This window comes from Octopus sinensis, unplaced genomic scaffold, assembly GCF_006345805.1.
Source record: "Octopus sinensis unplaced genomic scaffold, ASM634580v1 Contig01451, whole genome shotgun sequence".
In the NCBI taxonomy this organism is placed as follows: domain Eukaryota; kingdom Metazoa; phylum Mollusca; class Cephalopoda; order Octopoda; family Octopodidae; genus Octopus; species Octopus sinensis.
In genome coordinates this window covers 25,001-45,969 of record NW_021824847.1, presented here as the reverse complement: position 1 = coordinate 45,969, position 20,969 = coordinate 25,001, and the positions used below count along the sequence as shown (strand labels likewise).

The window sequence follows — 20,969 nt, the reverse complement described above, 5'->3', positions numbered from 1 at the left end:
ATTATAGGTGACAATTTCATATAATACCGCTAGAAAAAACTGCCGTTCAAAACGAAAAGATCACTTTTTTCTTCACAAATGTAAATAAACCCAATCTGTTTCTTAAACGGCATAGAATGTTTTCACCTCAATAGACGCCATTGATTGGTTGAAATTGCAGAAATTGAAGAAAAAAACAAACCAACAAATATCTTACAAACTATAGAATTTTCTCAATAAAGCCAAGAGAAAAAGATGTTTTGTAAACACATTCTACTAGTATACGAAGTTTAAAAGTGTTTAAGTTACGTGGAAATCATTTTTAAAAACTGCCGGTCAAACCGAAAAGATCACTTTTTTCTTCACAAATGTAAATAAACCCAATCTGTTTCTTAAACGGCATAGAATGTTTTCACCTCAATAGACGCCATTGATTTGTTGAAATTGCAGAAAAAAAAAAACAACAAATATCTTACAAACTATAGAATTTTCTCAATAAAGCCAAGAGAAAAAGATGTTTTATAAACACATTCTACCAGTATACGAAGTTTAAAAGTGTTTAGTTACGTGTAAACCGCTAGAAAAAACTGCCGTTCAAACAGAAAAGATCCTAGGTCGACTCAGTCAGGACTGACCTGGGGCTAAACAGCAGCAACAACAAACAGTGTGTGTCTACCTTTTGTGTCAATCCCTGTCAACAAGACATTTCTGTCTGCGTGTTGCCGTTTTTGCTTCCCACAAAACTGCGTCAATCTCGTCTGAGCTGACAATTTTATTTATTTATTGATGGAATGCGCATGAAAAAGGGGGGGGGGGAAGAGAGAGAGGACACTGGAAGTTCGATAAGCGATGATTAATTGAATCGATGAAGGGGACATTATTACGACAGATCAGGTACGTCACCGCTACTGCTACTGCGACTACTACTACTGCTAGTACTGTTTCTACTGCTGCTGCTGCTGCTACTATTGTTGTTATTTATGATAGTCGCTGCCGCCTCCTTTCCGTGCACCGGTGTCACGTCTGCTGTCTGTCTACCGGTGTCGAGTCTCTTGTGAATACTCGGTCTTTTACAACATGGCAACCTACTTAGGCTGGCCAACGTTACTCCTGGCATTTTCCACGCTATTCCGAACCATTGCATCTCGAGAAGGCCTTCGAATTATCGAAGATGTCACGCCAAACAGCATGCACAGCTTCATCACATCTCAACACTCCTTGATTCTTATTTGTAAGTACCAAAACCAATCCGACCTGTATACATACATCCAATTAGTTCTCCCGGAGCCGGGTTTTTTTTTTTTTTTAATTATGATCAATTAATATAGCATTCTTTTTTTTTTTTTTAAACAAACTGAGTTTGTGATTTGATTGTAGCTATTTCGCTTCTGTCGCTATTATCTCTTTTAAAAAAGAACTGAAAGTTGAAAAATTTCATTCTTCTCCCTTGTAAATTTTGGAGGTTTTGGCAGAGAGGAAACATTATCGTTTACGTTAGTTCCCGAATTCTACGAACACGGTTTCGATTTCTGGTGGATCTCTTAATTTAATATAACTAATGTTGTAAATGTCACACACCTCATACAAACTCATCCCCCCTTGCATTATAAATTCTGGGGGGGTTTTGCTGCCTAATTAAAAAAAACAATTAAGACATTGATATTATTAGAAATGGGCGGACTGACTCATTGCGCTGATTTCAAAATCTGTTGTCGTTTTTACTTTAACTAATTCATTCTTCAGTGTTTTGGGGATAAATAAAATAAATACCAGTAAGAAACTGCGGTCACTTCGACCGATTATGTACCCTTTCCCCCCACCCCCTACAAAGCTACAAAGACGAAGTATTGAGATTAGTTGGAAGACTATTTTTTATTTATGTTTTGTTTTGTAATATGTTTTTGTGTAAACGTTTAAGTAGCTGCATGTATGCACGACTATATATATATATATATATATATATATATATATGTATGTATATATATATATATATATATATATATATTTGTGTGTGTGTGTGTGAATGTATATTATACATGTGCGTATAAAGACACGTAGGTGCGTGCGTGTATGTATGTTGCTATTGTTCGCAACACTTTAGTAGACAGCACCTGCTAAGGAAAATAATAATTCTCACTTCATTCCGCTATTCCTATTCTCCTATTCTGGTATATTCCTATCCATTCCGTCCCCCATTCCTCTTGTTTATATATTTATATTGCTGCTGTGGAGACATTAGGAGAAAAAAAAAAGAAAAAGAAAAAGAACCAAAAAAAAGGTAAGCAATCTTGAGTTACGTCCCTTGGTTCTGCGGCAATTGCTATAGCGATGAGGGCGGAGACGGGGAGCTATGGCTAGCTTACATTGCAGAAGGCGGGAGTGAGCAGAGAAAACAAATATATTATTTATCACTTGCTCACTTAGCTCTTTGCTTATCTGTCTAGCTAAGGCATTTATTTTCCTCTTTATTACAAAACATACAAGATATAATGCGATCTGCGCATTTTGTTTCAAGGCCTAGCTAGCTATTATAATTAATCAGTTAAGTCTGTGGATGAAAAACTGATGACTCTGGAAATCAGAACCACCCAGTGTGTTTATAAATTATGTATAACCATAAATACGACATCCTACGAATGCTATGCGTGTAGACATCACTGCATGTGTCATCACATTTGATTGCTTGTTTGGGGGGTCGAATCCAACGATAATATATATCTTATAGATTACAGCGATATAATAATATCATGCATAAAATTCCACAATTATAAGTTAATGGTAAGATTATATATACATATATATATATATATATATATATATATATATATATATATATATAATATATATATGTGTGTGTGTGTACGGAGACAGACAGACACATGGAGAGAGAGAGAGTAATAGAAAGTAATGTTAACCATTACTCGACTTTCTCGCTCTGCGATCGCAAAACTTGGAACTCAAACTGTCATTGAAATCTCTGTAATGTATGAGAACACGCTTATGTATGAATCCCTTATATCCCTCTCACATTTGCAAACCTACTCTCTCTCTCTTTCTATGTATATGTATGTATCTATCTATCAACATACCTACTTATATATATATATATTATATATATATATATATATATATATATTATATCATCATCGTTTAACGTCCGCTTTCCATGCTTTTCCGGTTCAACTGGGGTCTGGGAAGCCCGAAGGCTCCACCAGGCCCAGTCATATCTGGCGGTGTTTCTACAGCTGGATGCCCTTCCTAACGCCAACCACTCCGTGAGTGTAGTGGGTGCTTTTTATGTGCCACCGACACAGGTGCCAGATGAGGCTGGCGAACGGCCATGCTCGGATGGTGCTTTTTACGTGCCTCCGGCACGGAGGCCAGTCGATGCGGTGCTGGCAACGGCCACGTTCGGATGGTTCTCTTATGTATCACCGGCACTGGTACCACAACTACAAATTCCATATATATATATATATATATATTATATATACACAGTAAGAATGAGTGCTGGACACAGCATTTTGTGGATAAACAATCTACACAAAAGTGTGTGTGTGTATATATATATATATATCATCATCATCATCGTTTAACGTCCGCTTTCCATGCTAGCATAGGTTGGACGATTTTGCCTGGGAGCTGGCAAACCAGATGGCTGCACCAGGCTCCAATCTTGACTTGGCATAGTTTCTACAGCTGGATGCACTATATATAGAGAGAGAGAGTTGTATGTGTGTGTATGTGTATCATCATCATCATCATCATCATTTAGCGTCCGTTTTCCATGCTAGCATGGGTTGGACGGTTTAACTGGGGTCTGTGAAGCCGGAAGGCTTCATCAGGCCCAGTGATTTGGCAGTGTTCTACGGCTGGATGCCCTTCCTAACGCCAACCACTCCGCGAGTGTCGTGGGTGTTTTTTACGTGCCACCTGCAGGTTGCAGACAGAGCTGGCACAACGGCCATGAACGGATGGTGCTTTTACGTGTCACCGGCACGGGGGCCAGCCGAGGCTGGCAACGAACACGAACGGATGGTGCTTTCACGTGTCACCGGCACGGGGGCCAGCCGAGGCTGGCAACGCACACGAGCGGATGGTGCTTTTACGTGTCACCGGCACGGGGCCAGACAGAGCTGGTAAACGGCCACGAATGGACGGTGCTTTTACATGTCACCGGCACGGGGGCCAGCCGAGGCTGGCAACGAACACATACGGATGGTGCTTTTACATGCCACCGACACAGGGGCCAGACAGAGCTGGCAAACGGCCACGAGTGAATGGAGCTTTTACGTATCACCGACACAGGTGCCAGACGAGGCTGGCAGCGGACGATTGTTCTCACTGGTCTTGCCGGGTCTTCTCACGCACAGCATACTTCCATAGGTCAGCATTTCCTGGTGAGACCTAGAGTTCGAAGGTCGTGTTCACCACCTCGACCCAGGTTTTCCTGGGTTACCTCTTCCACAGGTCCCCTCAACTGCCAGGGTGTGGCACTTTTTCACACACCTATCTTCGTCCATTCTCGCCACATGACCATACCAGCGCAAAAGTCTCTCTTGCACACAACATCTGATGCCTCTTAGGCCCAACATATATATATATATATATCATCATCATCATCGTTTAACGTCCGTTTCCATGCTAGCATGGGTTTGACAGTTCGACCGGGGTCTGGGAAGTCAGGAGACTGCACCAGGCCCAGTCTGATCTGGCAATGTTTCTACAGCTGGATGCCCTTCCTAATGCCAACCACTCCGATTGGTGTCACCAGCATGGGTATCTTAATTACAATTTCCATATATATATATGTTTAGATACACACAAACTTCATCATCACCACTGTCATCATCATTGAACATCTGACTTCCATGTTGGCAGCGTTTTGGACAGTTTGATAGGATTTGATGCTCTGAAAGACTGTGTTTAGCTCCAATGTCTGTGTTGGCATGTTTTCAAGGGCTCAATACTTTTCCTAAGGACTTTCATTTTACTGGGTGCTTTTTGCATGACATCAGCAGTCCCGGGGAGGTCACCAATTTACTCACAACACAATAAAGACCCCTTAATTGAGTGGGTGTGATAATAGCTGAGCTGAGCTGAGACCCCCTTCGGTCATGACTGACCATGGGATTGCACCTAGAAAGTTACCCTCCAAGGCACAAGTCCGGGCAAGGTTGTTTATGGAAGACCAACAGTTGCCCATGCACACTAGCCTTGCCTCTCCACGCCACCGATGTTATCCAAGGGAAAGGCAAAAGGGCCGATACAGCTTGGCACCTGTGACGTCGCAACTCATTTCTACAGGTGAGTGAACTGGAGCAACGTGAAATAAAGTATCTTGCTTGAGAACACAACACACAGCCTGGTCTGGGATTTGAACTCACAACTTCACGATTGTAAGTTTGACGCTGTAACCACTGAGCCATGAGTTGATATGAATTAATTAGGAAAGAGAATTAACTTAGGTGAGATGCAGTTTGGTTTTTGTGCCAGGGAGACACTGCTCATGATGTCTTCCTAGTAAGGTAACCACAGAAATATTTAGCCACTATATTTAGTTTCCATCATCCTGGAGAAAGCCTTCAACAAGGCCCCTTGCTCCCTGATCTGGTGGACAGTGCAAGAGCTAGAAATAGGTCAATGGCTGGTAAGAGCTGTCCGAGCCATATGCAGGGATGTGGTCAGTAAGGAGAGAATTAGCAATGAGTACACAACAAACTAGCATCATCATCATTGTTTAACGTCTGCTTTCCATGCTAGCATGGGTTGGACGATTTTGACTGAGGGCTGGCGAACCAGATGGCTGCACCAGGCTCCAATCTTGATTTGGCAGAGTTTCTACAGCTGGATGCTCTTCCTAACGCCAACCACTCCGAGAGTATAGTGGGTACTTTTTACGTGTCACCGGCACGAGGGCCAGTTAGGCGGTACTGGCAATGACCTCGCTCAAATCTTTTTACACATGCCACCGGCACAGGTGCCAGTAAGGCGACGTTGGTAACGATCACACTCGGATGGTGCTCTTAGCATGAAGGTAGAATTTCACCAGGACACAGCTCCCAACGCCTTCCTGTTTATCATTGTCCTCCGGGCCATAACAAAGGAGTTTAAAACTGGTTGTCTATGGGAGCCGCACTATGCTGATAACTTTGTTCTTATAGCTGAATCTGTAATACAATTAGAAAAGAAATTTCAGGTTCTGCTTTCATATACCATACTTTAACGTGTATAATGAATCCCCTAATTTTGGGGGCTGAAAATCTGGAAAGAAAGGTTTTGACAGAAAAGGGTTCCTTATATATGTTAAAATAGAAGGTGTTCAAAAGTCGCCTGAAAAAGGGCCTGAAAGTTGTCTTAGTAAAAACCAAAGTTATTATAAGCAGGAAAACAGGCAAACCACTAATCTTGTCATGAAAATGGTCCTGTTCTATACTCTCTCTTTACTGTTTTACTTGTTTCAGTCATTTGACTGTGGCCATGCTGGAGCACCACCTTTAATCGAGCAACTCGACCCTGGGACTTATTCTTTTGTAAGCCCAGTACTTATTCTATCGGTCTCTTTTGCCGAACCGCTAAGTAACGGGGACATAAACACCCCAGCATCGGTAGTCAAGCAATGCTAGGGGAACAAACACAGACACACAAACTTATACACACACATACATATATATACATATATACGACAGGCTTCTTTCAGTTTCCGTCTACCAAATCCACTCACAAGGCTATAGTAGAAGACACTTGCCCAAGGTGCCACGCAGTGGGACTGAACTTGGAACCATGTGGTTGGTAAACAAGCTACTTACCACACAGCCACTCCTGCGCCTGTATGTAGGGGTGTTGAAAATAATTATGTATGGTGGTGTCTGGTGCAAACTGTAGACCCATAAGAAGCTCAGTGGAATCACGGGAATATTAATAGAGAAAGTAGACTTTATGGAAGATATGCAAGATTGGTAAATACTAAGAGCACTTAGAAGATTGTTTCTCTTTCATAGGTGCAATAATTAGTGTACAGGGTGATTCAAAGGTCTCCATATATCAATGACAACAGGTATTACCAGATGTGCTATTACGAGTTCACAATGAGTGGGGTAACGTATTGCAATGTGTATTCAAAACAATGGTAACAATATAGAGCTTGTTAAATTTTTTGAAAAAAACTATTCTTATAAACTGTTTCTCATAAAAAAAATAAATTGTTCCTATGTATGGAGACTTTTGAATACCTTCTATTTTAACATATACCAGCAGTATCACCCGGCGTTGCTCGGGTTTGCAAGGGAAATAACTATATAAGCATTTTTAGAGAGTTATAGTCAAAAGATAACAAAAAAATGCATTAAAAATGGAAAAAAAAATGATGGTAAATTTTTTTTTAAATCGTTGACTCATCATAGACATTTTTAGAGAGTTACTTCCCTTATATAATAGCGAAAAAATGCATTAAAATGGAAAAAAATGATGGTAAATTTTTTTTTAAATCATAGACTCATTGTAGATGCGTGCTAATACCCAGAAGGGCTCGATATGAATCACGACTATAAGATACCGGTTTTGGTTAAACTGCACCGCAAAATGTGGGAGTTGTTAGGAATCTAAATCGGAGGAGACAGACACACAACCTTACTTTTATATATAAAGATAAGGAACCCTTTTTGGATCTTTTCAGTTTGAACAGCAGTTTTTTCTAGTGGTGTCATATGAAATTGTCACCCATAATTATGACCCTAGTATCGATCTATTGCATTTCAATCTGTTTTAGGGTGAGGGTTAGGGGTGGGGGGAAGGGTATCTTTTTTTTCTTAAGAAATATAAATAAACCCAATCTGTTTCTTAAACGAGGGACATATTCATACGGCACAGAATGTTTTTTTTACCTCAATGGACGTCATATCTTACAAACTATAGAATTTTCTCAATAAAGCCAAGAGAAAAAGATGTTTTATAAACACATTCTACCAGTATACGAAGTTTAAAATACTTTAGTTACATGGAAATTATGTTAAAAACTGCCGATCAAACCGAAAAGATCCTCCTTTTCTGTCAAAACCTTTCTTTCCAGATTTTAAGACCCACCAAAATTAGGGGATTCATTATACACATTAAAATATGGTATATGAAAGCAGAACTGCACATATTCCATCCCCATTTTCATGTTACCAGTTATCCCTTGTTTTGGAGCCACTTCCTTTAACACCCATTCTATACTCTCAATATCATCCCTCACTACTTCAGAATGCTTCTTTACCCTGAAAAACCCTCTCATATCTGCCATCGATGCCCTTCCTCCCTTATGTATGCCTCTGGATCTCCATTGCTGTCACCGTCCATCTCTTCTCTCCCCCACACTCCCACATCATTTCCTTATTACTCATCTCTTTTACTCTTGTTTCAGTCATGTGACTGTGGCCATGCTGGAGCCTTGAGAATGGATTTGGTAGACGGAAACTGAAAGAAGCCTGTCGTATATATGTATATATATATATATTTATATATATATATATATATATATATATATGTGTGTGTATGTGTTTGTGTGTCTGTGTTTGTCCCCTCAACATCGCTTGACAACCGATGCTGGTGTTTTTACGTCCCCATAACTTAGCGGTTCGGCAAAAGAGACTGATAGAATAAATATTAGGCTTACAAAGAATAAGTCCTGGGGTCAATTTGCTTGACTAAAGGCGGTGCTCCAGCATGGCCGCATTCAAATGACTGAAACAAGTAAAAGAGTAAAAGAGTAACTATAAAATCTTGTGTTAGACCCCACCCCCAGGGCTCTATGGACCCTGGGTGAGAACCCCTGCTTTAACCATTCCTTATTATCTACCAATTCTTCTTAAAAAGAATAAGTCCTGGGGTCAGTTTGCTCCATTGACTAAAGGCGGTGCTCCAGCATGGCCACAGTCAAATGACTGAAACAAGTAAAAGAGTAAAAGAGTAACTATAAAATCTTATGTTAGACCCCACCCCCAGGGCTCTATGGACCCTGGGTAAGAACCTCTGCTTTAACCATTCCTTATTATCTGCCAATTCTTCTTAAAAGGAATAAGTCCTGGGGTCAGTTTGCTCGATTGACTAAAGGCGGTGCTCCAGCATGGCCTCAGTCAAATGACTGAAACAAGTAAAAGAGTAAAAGAGTAACTATTAAATCTTATGTAGACCCCCCCCCAGGGCTCTATGGACCTTGGGTGGGAACCTCTGCTTTAACCATTCCTTATTATCTGCCAATTCTTCTTAAAAGGAATAAGTCCTGGGGTCAATTTGCTCGATTGACTAAAGGCGGTGCTCCAGCATGGCTTCAGTTAAATGACTGAAACAAGTAAAAGAGTAAAAGAGTAACTATAAAATCTTATGTAGACCCCCCTCAGGGCTCTATGGACCTTGGGTGGGAACCTCTGCTTTAACCATTCCTTATTATCTGCCAATTCTTCTTAAATGACTTTTTTTGTTTTTTGCTTGTCTTTTTTTTTCCTCACAGACGATGAAATAAATGCTGAGTACCATTCTGCTTTGTTTGAAATGCAAAAATTACTAAAGGCTGATTTGACATTCCTGGAAGGTAACTTTGAGCATTTTTGTTCTTTAACCATTTACCAGATCTTCTTGTCTCCACTGTTTCGTTGTTGTTCCTTGTTTTCCTTGCTGCAGGCATTTTCTTCTTGGAATTAGTAACCCTTTCGTTACTGTATTTCTGTTAAGATGCTCTGTGTTTCTTTCAATTACTTTAAATATAACAAAGAATTTAGTAAAATAACTTGGTTATCATTCAGCTAGTGTTAGGAACATAAATTGTGACTAAAGTTTGGTGGAAGATTTTAATTCAAAACTTATGGAAACAAGACATTTGTACTACAGAGCCAGAAGCGGTATCAACCGGGTTGGTATGAAAAGGGTTAATTTGCAGATTTTGTTTCACATAGTTGTTTGGACTTGTTAGAAATAGCAGTCAAATCTTGTGCAAATTGAAGACACATTTGACTGAATGTCTTTAACCCTTTTGTTACTGTATTTATTTTGAGATGCTCTGTTTCTTTCAATTAATTTTAAATATAATAAAGAATTTAGTAAAATAACTTAGTTATCATTAAGCTAGTGTTAGGAACATAAATTGTGACTAAGGTTTGGTAGAAGATTTTAATTGAAGACTTATGGAAACAAGACATTTGTATTACAGAGCCAGAGGTGGTTTCAGCCAGATTGGTAACGAAAGGGTTCAAACAAAACTAAAATATTTGTCCATCTGTAAGTAAATGATTCGTTTATATGCTCTGTAGTATGTTAATAAATTTTAGTCATAGGCATAGAAGTGGCTGTGTGGTAAGTAGCTTGCTCCCAATGCCAATACCCGGTCTGGGAATCAAAACCGCGATCCTACGACCATGAGTCCGCTGCCCTAACCACTGGGCCATTGCGCCTCCACATATATATATATATCATCTTTTCTTTTATCTTTTCTTGTTTTAGCAATTTGGCTGCTGCCTTGAAGGGTTTTAGTCGAACAAATCAACCCCAGGACTTATATTTTAAAGCCTGGTACTTATTCTGTCGGCCTATTTTGCCAAACTGCTAAGTTATGGGGGTGTAAACACACTAACACCGGTTGTCAAGTAACGGTGGGGGACAAGCAGAGACACACACACACACATATATCTATTTGTGTGTGTCTTTCAGTTTTTGTGTACCAAATCCACTCACAAGGCTTTGGTCGGCCCGAAGCTATAGTAGAAGACGATTGCGCAAGGTGGCATGGAGTGGGACTGAACCCTGGACCATGTGGTTGGGAAGCACAGCCACACCTATGCCTACATATATATATATATATATATATATATATATATATATATATATGGTGCAGGAGTGGCTGTGTGGTAAGTAGCTTGCTTACCAACCACATGGTTCCGGGTTCAGTCCCACTGTGCGGCACCTTGGACAAGTGTCTTCTACTATAGCTTCGGGCCGACCAAAGCCTTGTGAGTGGATTTGGTAGACGGAAACTAAAAGAAGCCTGTCGTATATATGTATATATATATGTATATATATATATATATGCGTTTGTGTGTCTGTGTTTGTCCCCCTATCATTGCTTGACAACCGATACTGGTGTGTTTATGTCCCTGTTACTTAGCATTTCGGCAAAAGAGACCGATAGAATAAGTACTGGGCTTACAAAGGAATAAGTCCCGGGGTCGAGTTGCTCGATTAAAGGCGGTGCTCCAGCATGGCCGCAGTCAAATGACTGAAACCAGTAAAAGAGAAAAGAGAATATATATATATATATATATATATATATATGAGAGAGATTCAGATGAATATGGTACTTAAGTTGAGGCACCAGAATTTAGTACAATTTCGAAATAAGGGGATAAAAATCAAAATAAGCAACAAGGATATCCTCTGGTGCACTCTGTAAAGTGGTTGGCATTAGGAAAAGGACCCAGGCAATCGGTGCTTGGTGCAACGCTCTGGCTGACCAGCTGCTGTCAAGCCATCCATGCCACTCCAGCATGGAAAATAGATGGTGATGATGATGATGTACCACATGTTTCTATCGATGTTGTCTTCTCGTTTGCTCCACACTACTGTTATATGTATTTGCCCTCCTGCTTTATGTATTTGTTTCTTTCAAATTGTGTATAATCTGAAGTATATTTGCCATCCAAATACGGCTAACCGCTAAGGGTGGATGTTATTGTACCTAGAAACTCGGAAACCGGTGATTGCCGTGCGCTGATGACGGGTCAATACCCAGAAACTCAAAAACCGGTGATTGCCATGCGCTGATGACGGGTCAATACCCAGAAACTCGAAAACCGGTGATTGCCGTGCGCTGATGACGGGTCAATACCCAGAAACTCGAAAACCGGCGATTGCCGTGCGCTGATGACGGGTCAATACCCAGAAACTTGAAAACCGGTGATTGCCGTGCGCTGATGACGGGTCAATACCCAGAAACTTGAAAACCGGTGATTGCCGTGCGCTGATGACGGGTCAATACCCAGAAACTTGAAAACCGGTGATTGCCGTGCGCTGATGACGGGTCAATACCCAGAAACTCGAAAACCGGTGATTGCCGTGAGCTGATGACGGGTCAATACCCAAAACTCGAAAACCGATGATTGCCATGTGCTGATGACGGGTCAATACCCAGAAACTCGAAAACCGGTGATTGCCGTGCGCTGATGACGGGTCAATACCCAGAAACTCGAAAACTGGTGATTGCCGTGAGCTGATGACGAGTCAATACCCAGAAACTCGAAAACCGGTGATTGCCGTGAACTGATGACGGGTCAATACCCAGAAACTCGTGTTTGGCCATATCACGTAGATTGACAATGGGAAGGATGACCTCCCTTTGCAAATATCGATAGGGCACAGAAAGTGTGTCAATAGCCAGCTGGAGAAGATGTTCTCCTGGGGCTACAAGCTACAGTAACATCCACCCTTAGTGGTTAGCCATATTTAGATGGCAAATGTACTTCACATTGTCGTGCAGTTAATGTCTATACCTTGTTCAGAGATTTATTATTGCTTGTATACACTTTTTCAAGATCAGTCACGAAAAATCACTGGAAAAAGGATATAAATATTTGCATTGGGACCCTTCCATCGAAAACCAGTGATTGTCGTGCGCTGATGACGGGTCAATACCCAGAAACTGCAGTCCGTGCGTATCACTTAGGTTGACGAGGGATGGATGACCTCCCTTTGCAAATGCCGATAGGTCACAGAAATTGTGCCTATAGCCAGCTGGAGAAGATGTTCTCCTGGGGCTACAAGCTACAGTAACATCCACCCTTAGTGGTCAGCCACATTTAAGTGGTAAATATACTTCACATTGTCGTGCAGTTACTGTGTATACCTCGTTCAGAGATTTATTATTGCTTATAATCTGTTATACATAAAAGCTAGCATTTCAGAGGATCAGAATCGAAATCGATCAATGGAAATTGCAGATGAGTTACCAGTGCCAGTGGCACGTAAGAGAACCATCCATTCGTGACCGTTGCCAGCGCCGCCCTGACTGGCCTCATGCCGGTGGCACGTAACAGCACCAGCCGTTCGTGTCCGTTGCCAGCCTCACCTGGCCCCCGTGCCGGTGGCACGTAAAAGCACCATCCGTTCGTGGCCGTTTGCCAGCTCTGTCTGGCACCTGTGCAGGTGGCACGTAAAAGGCACCCACTACACTCACGGAGTGGTTGGCGTTAGGAAGGGCATCCAGCCGTAGAAACACTGCCAGATCTGACTGGGCCTGATGCAGCCTTCCGGCTTCACAGACCCCAGTTGAACTGTCCAACCCATGCTAGCATGGAAAGCGGACGCTAAATGATGATGATGATGATGATTTCACAACCAACGAAACCTGTTTGTCAGTTTCTCACTTCTATCTCTTCTCTCTACTTCCAGACTGTCGTTATGGGAAATTGCAAAGCCAAACGTTCGGTGACAAATATGGTGTGAAGGTAATACCAGCATTAGTGTTCTTCAGACAGAAGTCTCCCATAGTATATGACGGTAGGTAACAACAGGTAGAAGATACTTTGGCTCTGTTCTTTATGCATCCTATGTTTGGTGTTGTTGATTTGACAACAAATGTTTCAATGTTTCTCTCTCTTTCTCTCTCTCTCTCTGTTTTTACTCTTTTACTTGTTTAAGTCATTTGACTGCGGCCATGCTGGAGCACCGCCTTAAGTCGAGCAACTCGACCCTGGGACTTATTCTCTGTAAGCCCAGTACTTATTCTATCGGTCTCTTTTGCCGAACTGCTAAGTGACGGGGACGTAAACACACCAGCATCGGTTGTCAAGCAATGCTAAGGGGACAAACACAGACACACAAACACATACACACACATACATATATATATACATATATACGACGGGCTTCTTTCAGTTTCCGTCTACCAAATCCACTCACAAGGCATTGGTTGGCCCAGGGCTATAGCAGAAGACACTTGCCCAAGGTGTCACGCAGTGGGACTGAACCCGGAACCATCTGGCTGGTTAGCAAGCTAGTTACCACACAGCCACTCCTGCGCCTCTCTCTCTTTTTCTCTCTCTTTCCCTTTATGTGTGCGAGTATATTTTGTTTTATTCATACAAGATGGAAAGAGCTTATGTCAATTGTGTCCAATCAATACACTGTAATGTTTTCCTTCTCTCTCTATCTGTATATGCAAATTTCTGTGTGTGCATGCATGTCTGTCTATATATAGATATATATATATATATATATACTAGCAGTATCGCCCGGCGTTGTTCGGGTTTGTAAGGGAAATAACTATATAAGCATTTTTAGAGATGTAAAGTATAATAGCCATCTCAATATGGCTAACCACAAAGGGGGGTGGTGTTACTGTAGCTTTTTATGTTTTGAGATTTAATAATAAATTTTTAGAGAGTTACTTCCCTTATATATGCCAAAAATGCATTAAAAATGGGAAAAATTGATGGTAAATTTTTTTTAAATTGTTGACTCATCGTAGACGCGCGCTAATACCCAGAAGGGCTCGATATGAATCACGACTATAAGATACCCGCTTTTGGTTAAACTGCACCGCAAAATGTGGGAGTAGTTAGGAATCTAAATCATAGGAGACAGACAGACGCACAACCTCACTTTTATATATAAAGATATATATATCACGTGACCAACCAGACTATCAGACATTGCTACACATCGCTGGTCACAATGTGCTTCGCACTGTTTTAGCCTTCAAATGATGCCACCCCGCTGGCTAAGCGAGCAGGCCAAAAGAGTGAGAGTTGGAGTCCAGACAGCACCCTGCTGGCCCTTTCCATGCCAGCATGGAGACCAGATGTTAAACGATGATGATGATGACAGTGATAGTGATGATGAGGACAAAGATGGTGGTGATGGTGATGATGATCCATACATGTGGCTTGAAGCAGTTATTAACCCTTTTGTTACTGTATTTATTTTAACCCTTTTGTTACTATATTTTTGATCAAAATACACCCCTCATGAGTTTCAATTAAATTCTAAAATAATCATGAATTTAGGCTTGTTTCATTAAATAACTGTAACTTTTTTACTTATCAACATATTAATGTGATATTTGGAACATAATTAAAGAAAGGGTACTTAATCAATTCTATTGCATAACTTTTGTCTCAAAGTGACTTTAATTACAGGTAAATCCAGGTAAATTGAGCAAAAGGTAAAAATATTAAAATTTTGTTTAAACATCACTATAGAAAATGAATCATCAACTAATATTCAAATGGGTATGCAACAAAATTTTGATAAAGAAGAATTGTGCACATCACTATATCATCAGTTGAATTTAATGCACAACAGGTGTACCATAAAGGTGGAATAAAGTGAAATACTGGAATCCACTGCAAGTTTGACCGAACTGAAGAAATCGGTCAAAAAATAATATACGGCCCTGGTTATGGTATGGAAGTGATAAATTCCAGACCACATCGTTCCCTAGGCCATGCTGACTAACATTATTTTCCCTGTATAAAAACTAAATCCATGCAGTACCCAGTATTTGCTTCACAAATTTTCCGAAATTTGAACCCCCATTTTGTGTTTGTTTACAATCTGCGTAAGTTTGTTTCCACATTGATTGCTTCAAACAATAATTTCCAGACCACATCATACCCTAAGCCATGCTGACTAACATTAGTTTCCCTGTATAAAAACTAAATCCACAACAGTACCCAGTATTTGTTTCACATATTTTCCAGTTCGGAATCAATGCTTGATAACATGAAACTCCTATCCATTTTCAAAGTTGAAGAAAAATCGATGCTGAAAAAAATGTGGAAAAAAATCTCCCAAAATTCAGGGAATTAAAATTACACGTCGATCGTTGTACAAAACTGTAGATGAATTGTTTACGAAGCATAATCACGTGTTTTTACGAATGTACTAAAGAGATTTGCTCTGATATTCTCATTTAAATATGAATAGGTAAATTCGGGAGGCTTTGGGCGGTTTGGTCACATTAACCAAAATTTTTTTCGGGCGGCTTTGGGCGGTTTGGTAATGAAAGGGTTAAGATGCTCTGTGTTTCCTTCAATTACTTTAAACATAATAAAGAATTTAGTAAAATAACTTAGTTACCATTAACCTAGTGTTTGGAACATAAATTGTGACTAAGGTATGGCGGAAGATTTTAACTAAAAACTTATGAAAACAAGACATTTGTATTCAGAACCAGAGCCGGTTTCGGCCGGGTTGGTAACGAAAGGGTTAAGATGACGCCGATGATAATGCTTATTGTGCATACATCTTCGCATTCCTCAAGCCCTCAGTCACACAAGACGGGTTTCCTCTCTCTTTTTAGGTAACACTATAGATGCAGGAGATGTTGCTGAATGGTTGGAAGCTGCTCAGAAGGAAGCAATGAAGGTTTTGAATGAAAACAATTTCGAACATTTGACTCAAGCCTCAACTGGAGCCACCACTGGTGACTGGCTGGTGTTGTTGTAAGTTGTTTGGTCGTTGTTGATGTTGTTGTTGTTGTTATTAAGTTTCTTCAAAGTATGTATGTATTTCTGTTTGTTTGTTGAGCGAAGTGGTCTTCGTCCCATCTGTGGGAGAAGTCCGAAACATGGTCCTTTGCTATTCGTAAGACCCGCACAAGAGAAAACAGGTCAACCCCCCGACACAGAGAGCATCGATGGATGGATGAATGCGCATCCAGGCTCAGCGGTTGCGTAGGAAGTCGGGGACAAGAAACACGAAGAAAGAGTGAGAGAAAGTTGTGGCGAAAGAGTACAACAGGGGGCGCCACCACCCCCTGCCGGAGCCTCGTGGAGCTTTATGTGTTTTCGCTCAATAAACACACACAACGCCCGGTCTGGGAATTGAAACCGCGATCCTTCGACCGCGAGTCCGCTGCCCTAACCACTGGGCCATTGCACCTCCACTTACTGTTTGTGCTAGAATATATTTCTTTACTACCCACAAGGGGCTAAACACAGAGGGGACAAACAAGGACAGACAAAGGGATTAAGTCGATAACATCGACCCCAGTGCGTAACTGGTACTTAATTTATCGACCCCGAAAGGATGAAAGGCAAAGTTGACCTCGGCGGAATTTGAACTCGGAACGTAACGACAGATGAAATATGGCTACGAATTTCGCCCGACATGCTAACGTTTCTACCAGCTCGCCACCTTATATTTTGTGCTATATGTTTGTGCTAGAATAGGTGTGTGCTTGTGTGTGCTTTTTCTAATTATCATTACTGATTGTGTTCTGTATAATTGTCAAAATGTCTGTTTCTATCATTGCAGTTACAAGCCAGGCTGTGGATTAATTGCCATGGCAACAATGGAAGCTGTTGCAGTGAGGTAAGCATTTTCATTTTCTCCCCACAAATTATATTTTGTCAAATGTACTTCATTAAGGTGACCTATTTTGCATAATTGTGTGTATATTATCATATTTAATAGAACGTGCGACAGGACAAAAATTGATTAATTAATCTGAAATAATTATACCACAAGAAAAAGTTAACAATAGTTAAATAACTAATATTATATCAATAATTTTAGTAAGTAGGGGAGAAAACTCCAGGCAAGTTTTGGTCTTATTAGCCCTTTTTAGTGAAGCACAGACTTTGCCGTACATGTAAAATTAATGAACAGAGAATAGGCGCAGGAGTGGCTGTGTGGTAAGTAGCTTGCTAACCAACCACATGGTTCCGGGTTCGGTCCCACTGCGTGGAATCTTGGGCAACTGTCTTCTGCTATAACCCCGGGCTGACCAATACCTTGTGAGTGAATTTGGTAGACAGAAACTGAAAGAAGCCTGTCATATATATGTATATATATATATATATATATATATATATATATATATATGTATGTGTATATGTTTGTGTGTCTGTGTTTGTCCCTCTAGCATTGCTTGACAATCGATGCTGGTGTGTTTATGTCCCCGTCACTTAGTGGTTCGGCAAAAGAGACCGATAGAATAAGTACTGGGCTTACAAAGAATAAGTCCCGGGGTCGATTTGCTCGACTAAAGGCGGTGCTCCAGCATGCCCGCAGTCAAATGACTGAAACAAGTAAAATATATGAAGCCCAATATACCCATCATGACTACCTGTCTGATAAGGGTACACCAGGCACATGCATCACAACCATATGTGCGCGACATGGTGATCTCTTATCAAGATAAACAGCACATGACCTTGCAGGTGGGGCCCAGTTAGAATTTTCTTCTGGTCGAGTAACCCATCCTGCTCAAAAGGTCCCTGAATAAGGGTTGTTTAAGGATGATTGAAAGAACCACCCATGTTTCCAGAGGTGAATTATTCAAACCCCAAAGAATTCATCTCAACACATGGCTATGATGCTCCCCCACTACTTCTGCTCGTGATCAGAGATGCACATATCGTCAGCCACTAAGGGACATGCTCAACTGGTTAAGGTCAAACAACTGACAAGCAAATCTGTGGTATTGAGCAGAATATTTGCTGTAGCCCATCTTTTATACCAAGACAAAACAATGTACTTGATAACACTTCCAATCAGTTAAGATCAGAAGCCATGAGAGCCACTGCCTGGTACTGCATCAGGGCATTTATTATTATTATTATTCAGTAGTTTTATTTTTATAGCATGCTTTCACTTCACTACCGAGCGCAGCTCTGTGTGCCTTGGGTATGTGCTGTGATTTGTTGTGATGCTCTGATGGTTACTGTATTGAAAGTGTTTTGTGTAGGATGTGTGCAGTGCCCATTGGTGCAATTTTCTGTATGTTATATGTGTTTTTAAGTCCTGGTGTTTTTGTTATGTATTTGTCTGAAGGTTTTTTAATCATACCTAATGCACCTACTATGATAGGAATTGTTTCTGTTTTTAGATTCCACATTCTAGTTACCTCTATTTCCAGATCTTTGTATTTTGAAAGTTTCTCCATTTCTTTTAGAGAACCGTTGTCATATGCCGGTATTGATACATCAATTAGAAAGCATTTTTTTTCTTCATGATCTCTGACAACTATATCTGGCCTGTTGGCCTTAATTTCTCTATCTCTGTGTGTATTGGCATATCCCAGTGTATGGTTGCTTTCTCGTTTTCTGTGACCTTTCCTGGTGTGTGCTTATACCATCTTTTTTCTATTATTATTATTATCATTATTATTATCATTATTACTATTATTATTATTATTATCATTATTATTATTATTATCATTATTATTATTATTATTATCATTATTATCATTATTATTATTATTATTATTATTATTATTATCATTATTATTATTATTATTATCATTATTATTATTATTATTATCATTATTATTATCATTATTATTATTATTATTATCATTATTATTATTATTATTATCATTATTATTATTATTATTATTATTATTATTATCATCATTATCATTATTATTATTATCACCATTGTTATTATTATTATTATTATTATATTATTATTATTATCATTATTATTATCATTATTATTATTATTATTATTATCATTATTATCATTATTATCATTATTATTATTATCATTATTATTTCATCACACATATGCAATCAGACATACAAACATAGTCATATGATTTGAAAGTTATTTTCTTTTACTTACAGAATGCACCACACTCTGAACATTGCCAAAATACAGATGAATTCCAATCCTAAATTAGTCGAACGATTTAAAATTAAGAAGTGTCCTTCCATCATTTAGTAAGTATGGAGGCAATTTTTCTATTTGGTTGTTATTACTATCTGTTTAGGGTTTATCATACTTCTTCAGTGAATCATTTACAGATCAAAAGTATTGTATCTGAGTGGTTAGGGGCTTGACCGAGTGCTTAACCTTTTAGCATTCAGATTATCTTGTCTAATGTATCATTTATTTATTATCATTGTTCTGAATTAATCCTGTATTGTCTGATAGTTTTGAAATTTTTATGAGGTAACTATTAAATTTTAGAATGACATTGTAGAACAGGTGTGAGGGGCCACATTTGGCCAGTTTGAACATAAAACAGGTAGAATATTTTGGCTGGATGTGGCCGGTTTAAAGACTAAAGGGTTAAGAAACTCACTTTGCTAGCACATGATTTTAAGTTTTGTCCCTCTGTGTTGTACCATGGGCAAGTGTCTTCTACTATTATAACTACAGGCCAACCAGTGCCTTGTGAGAGAATTTGGTAAATGAAAGCTGTGTGGAAAGTTGTGCCTTATCAAAATCACCCATGCCAGTGTCACATAGAAAACGCCTGTGCCTGGGCCATATAAAAAGCACCCTATTCACTCTGTACAGTGGTTGGTGTTAGGAAGGGCATCCAGCTGTAGAAACCTAGCCAAAACTACCAGTTGGGGCCTGGTGCAGCTCTCTGCCAAACCCATGCCAGCATGGAAAGGAGACCTTAAATGATATGTGTGTGTGTGTGATTGTGTTTGTTCCCTGCCCACTAACCATTTGACTACTGGTGCTGGTTTCTCTATGTCCCCATGATTTAGAGGATTGACAAAAGAGATTGATACAATAAATAACAGACTTAAAAGAGAGAAATCAGTGCTGGAGACAATTTGTGTGACCAAACCATTTTAGGCAGTCTTCAAATTCTGCCAAGGTCGACTTTGCCTTTCATCCTTTCGGGGTCGATAAATTAAGTACCAGTTACGCACTGGGGTCGATCTAATCGACTTAATCCTTTTGTCTGTCCTTGTTTAGCCCCTTGTGGGTAATAAAGAAATAAGAAGAACATTACAACTGGAAAACTGTTTATAGAACAGGGTAATATTAGAATATGAAGAAATTAGTGTGGGTCTCTCATAACTCCCAGTTTGTCCACTAACGCTGGTTAACATGCATTTTTTTCCAATTAAGGGACCTGCCCAAAATGCAACATTCATACAATTTATTCCACCATTTAGATTGCTTTCATCATCATCATTGTTTAACGTCCGCTTTCCATGCTAGCATGGGTTGGACGAATGACTGAGGGCTGGCGAACCAGATGGCTGCACCAG

At 39.9% G+C, this 20,969-nt stretch overlaps 1 protein-coding gene across 1 annotated transcript in view; it reads left to right on the top strand.

Annotated features, from left to right (window-relative positions):
- Positions 1-974: 974 nt before the first annotated feature.
- The window catches only part of LOC115227062 (thioredoxin domain-containing protein), a 27,798-nt gene continuing 7,803 nt past the window's right edge, over positions 975-20,969 (top strand). Inside the window, exons 1-6 of the mRNA XM_029797993.2 lie at positions 975-1,210; positions 9,467-9,547; positions 13,393-13,500; positions 16,307-16,448; positions 17,263-17,319; positions 19,578-19,673. Coding sequence (XP_029653853.1) covers positions 1,057-1,210; positions 9,467-9,547; positions 13,393-13,500; positions 16,307-16,448; positions 17,263-17,319; positions 19,578-19,673 — 638 coding nt within the window. The 5' untranslated portion in view covers positions 975-1,056. The remainder of the gene's footprint in view (positions 1,211-9,466; positions 9,548-13,392; positions 13,501-16,306; positions 16,449-17,262; positions 17,320-19,577; positions 19,674-20,969) is intronic.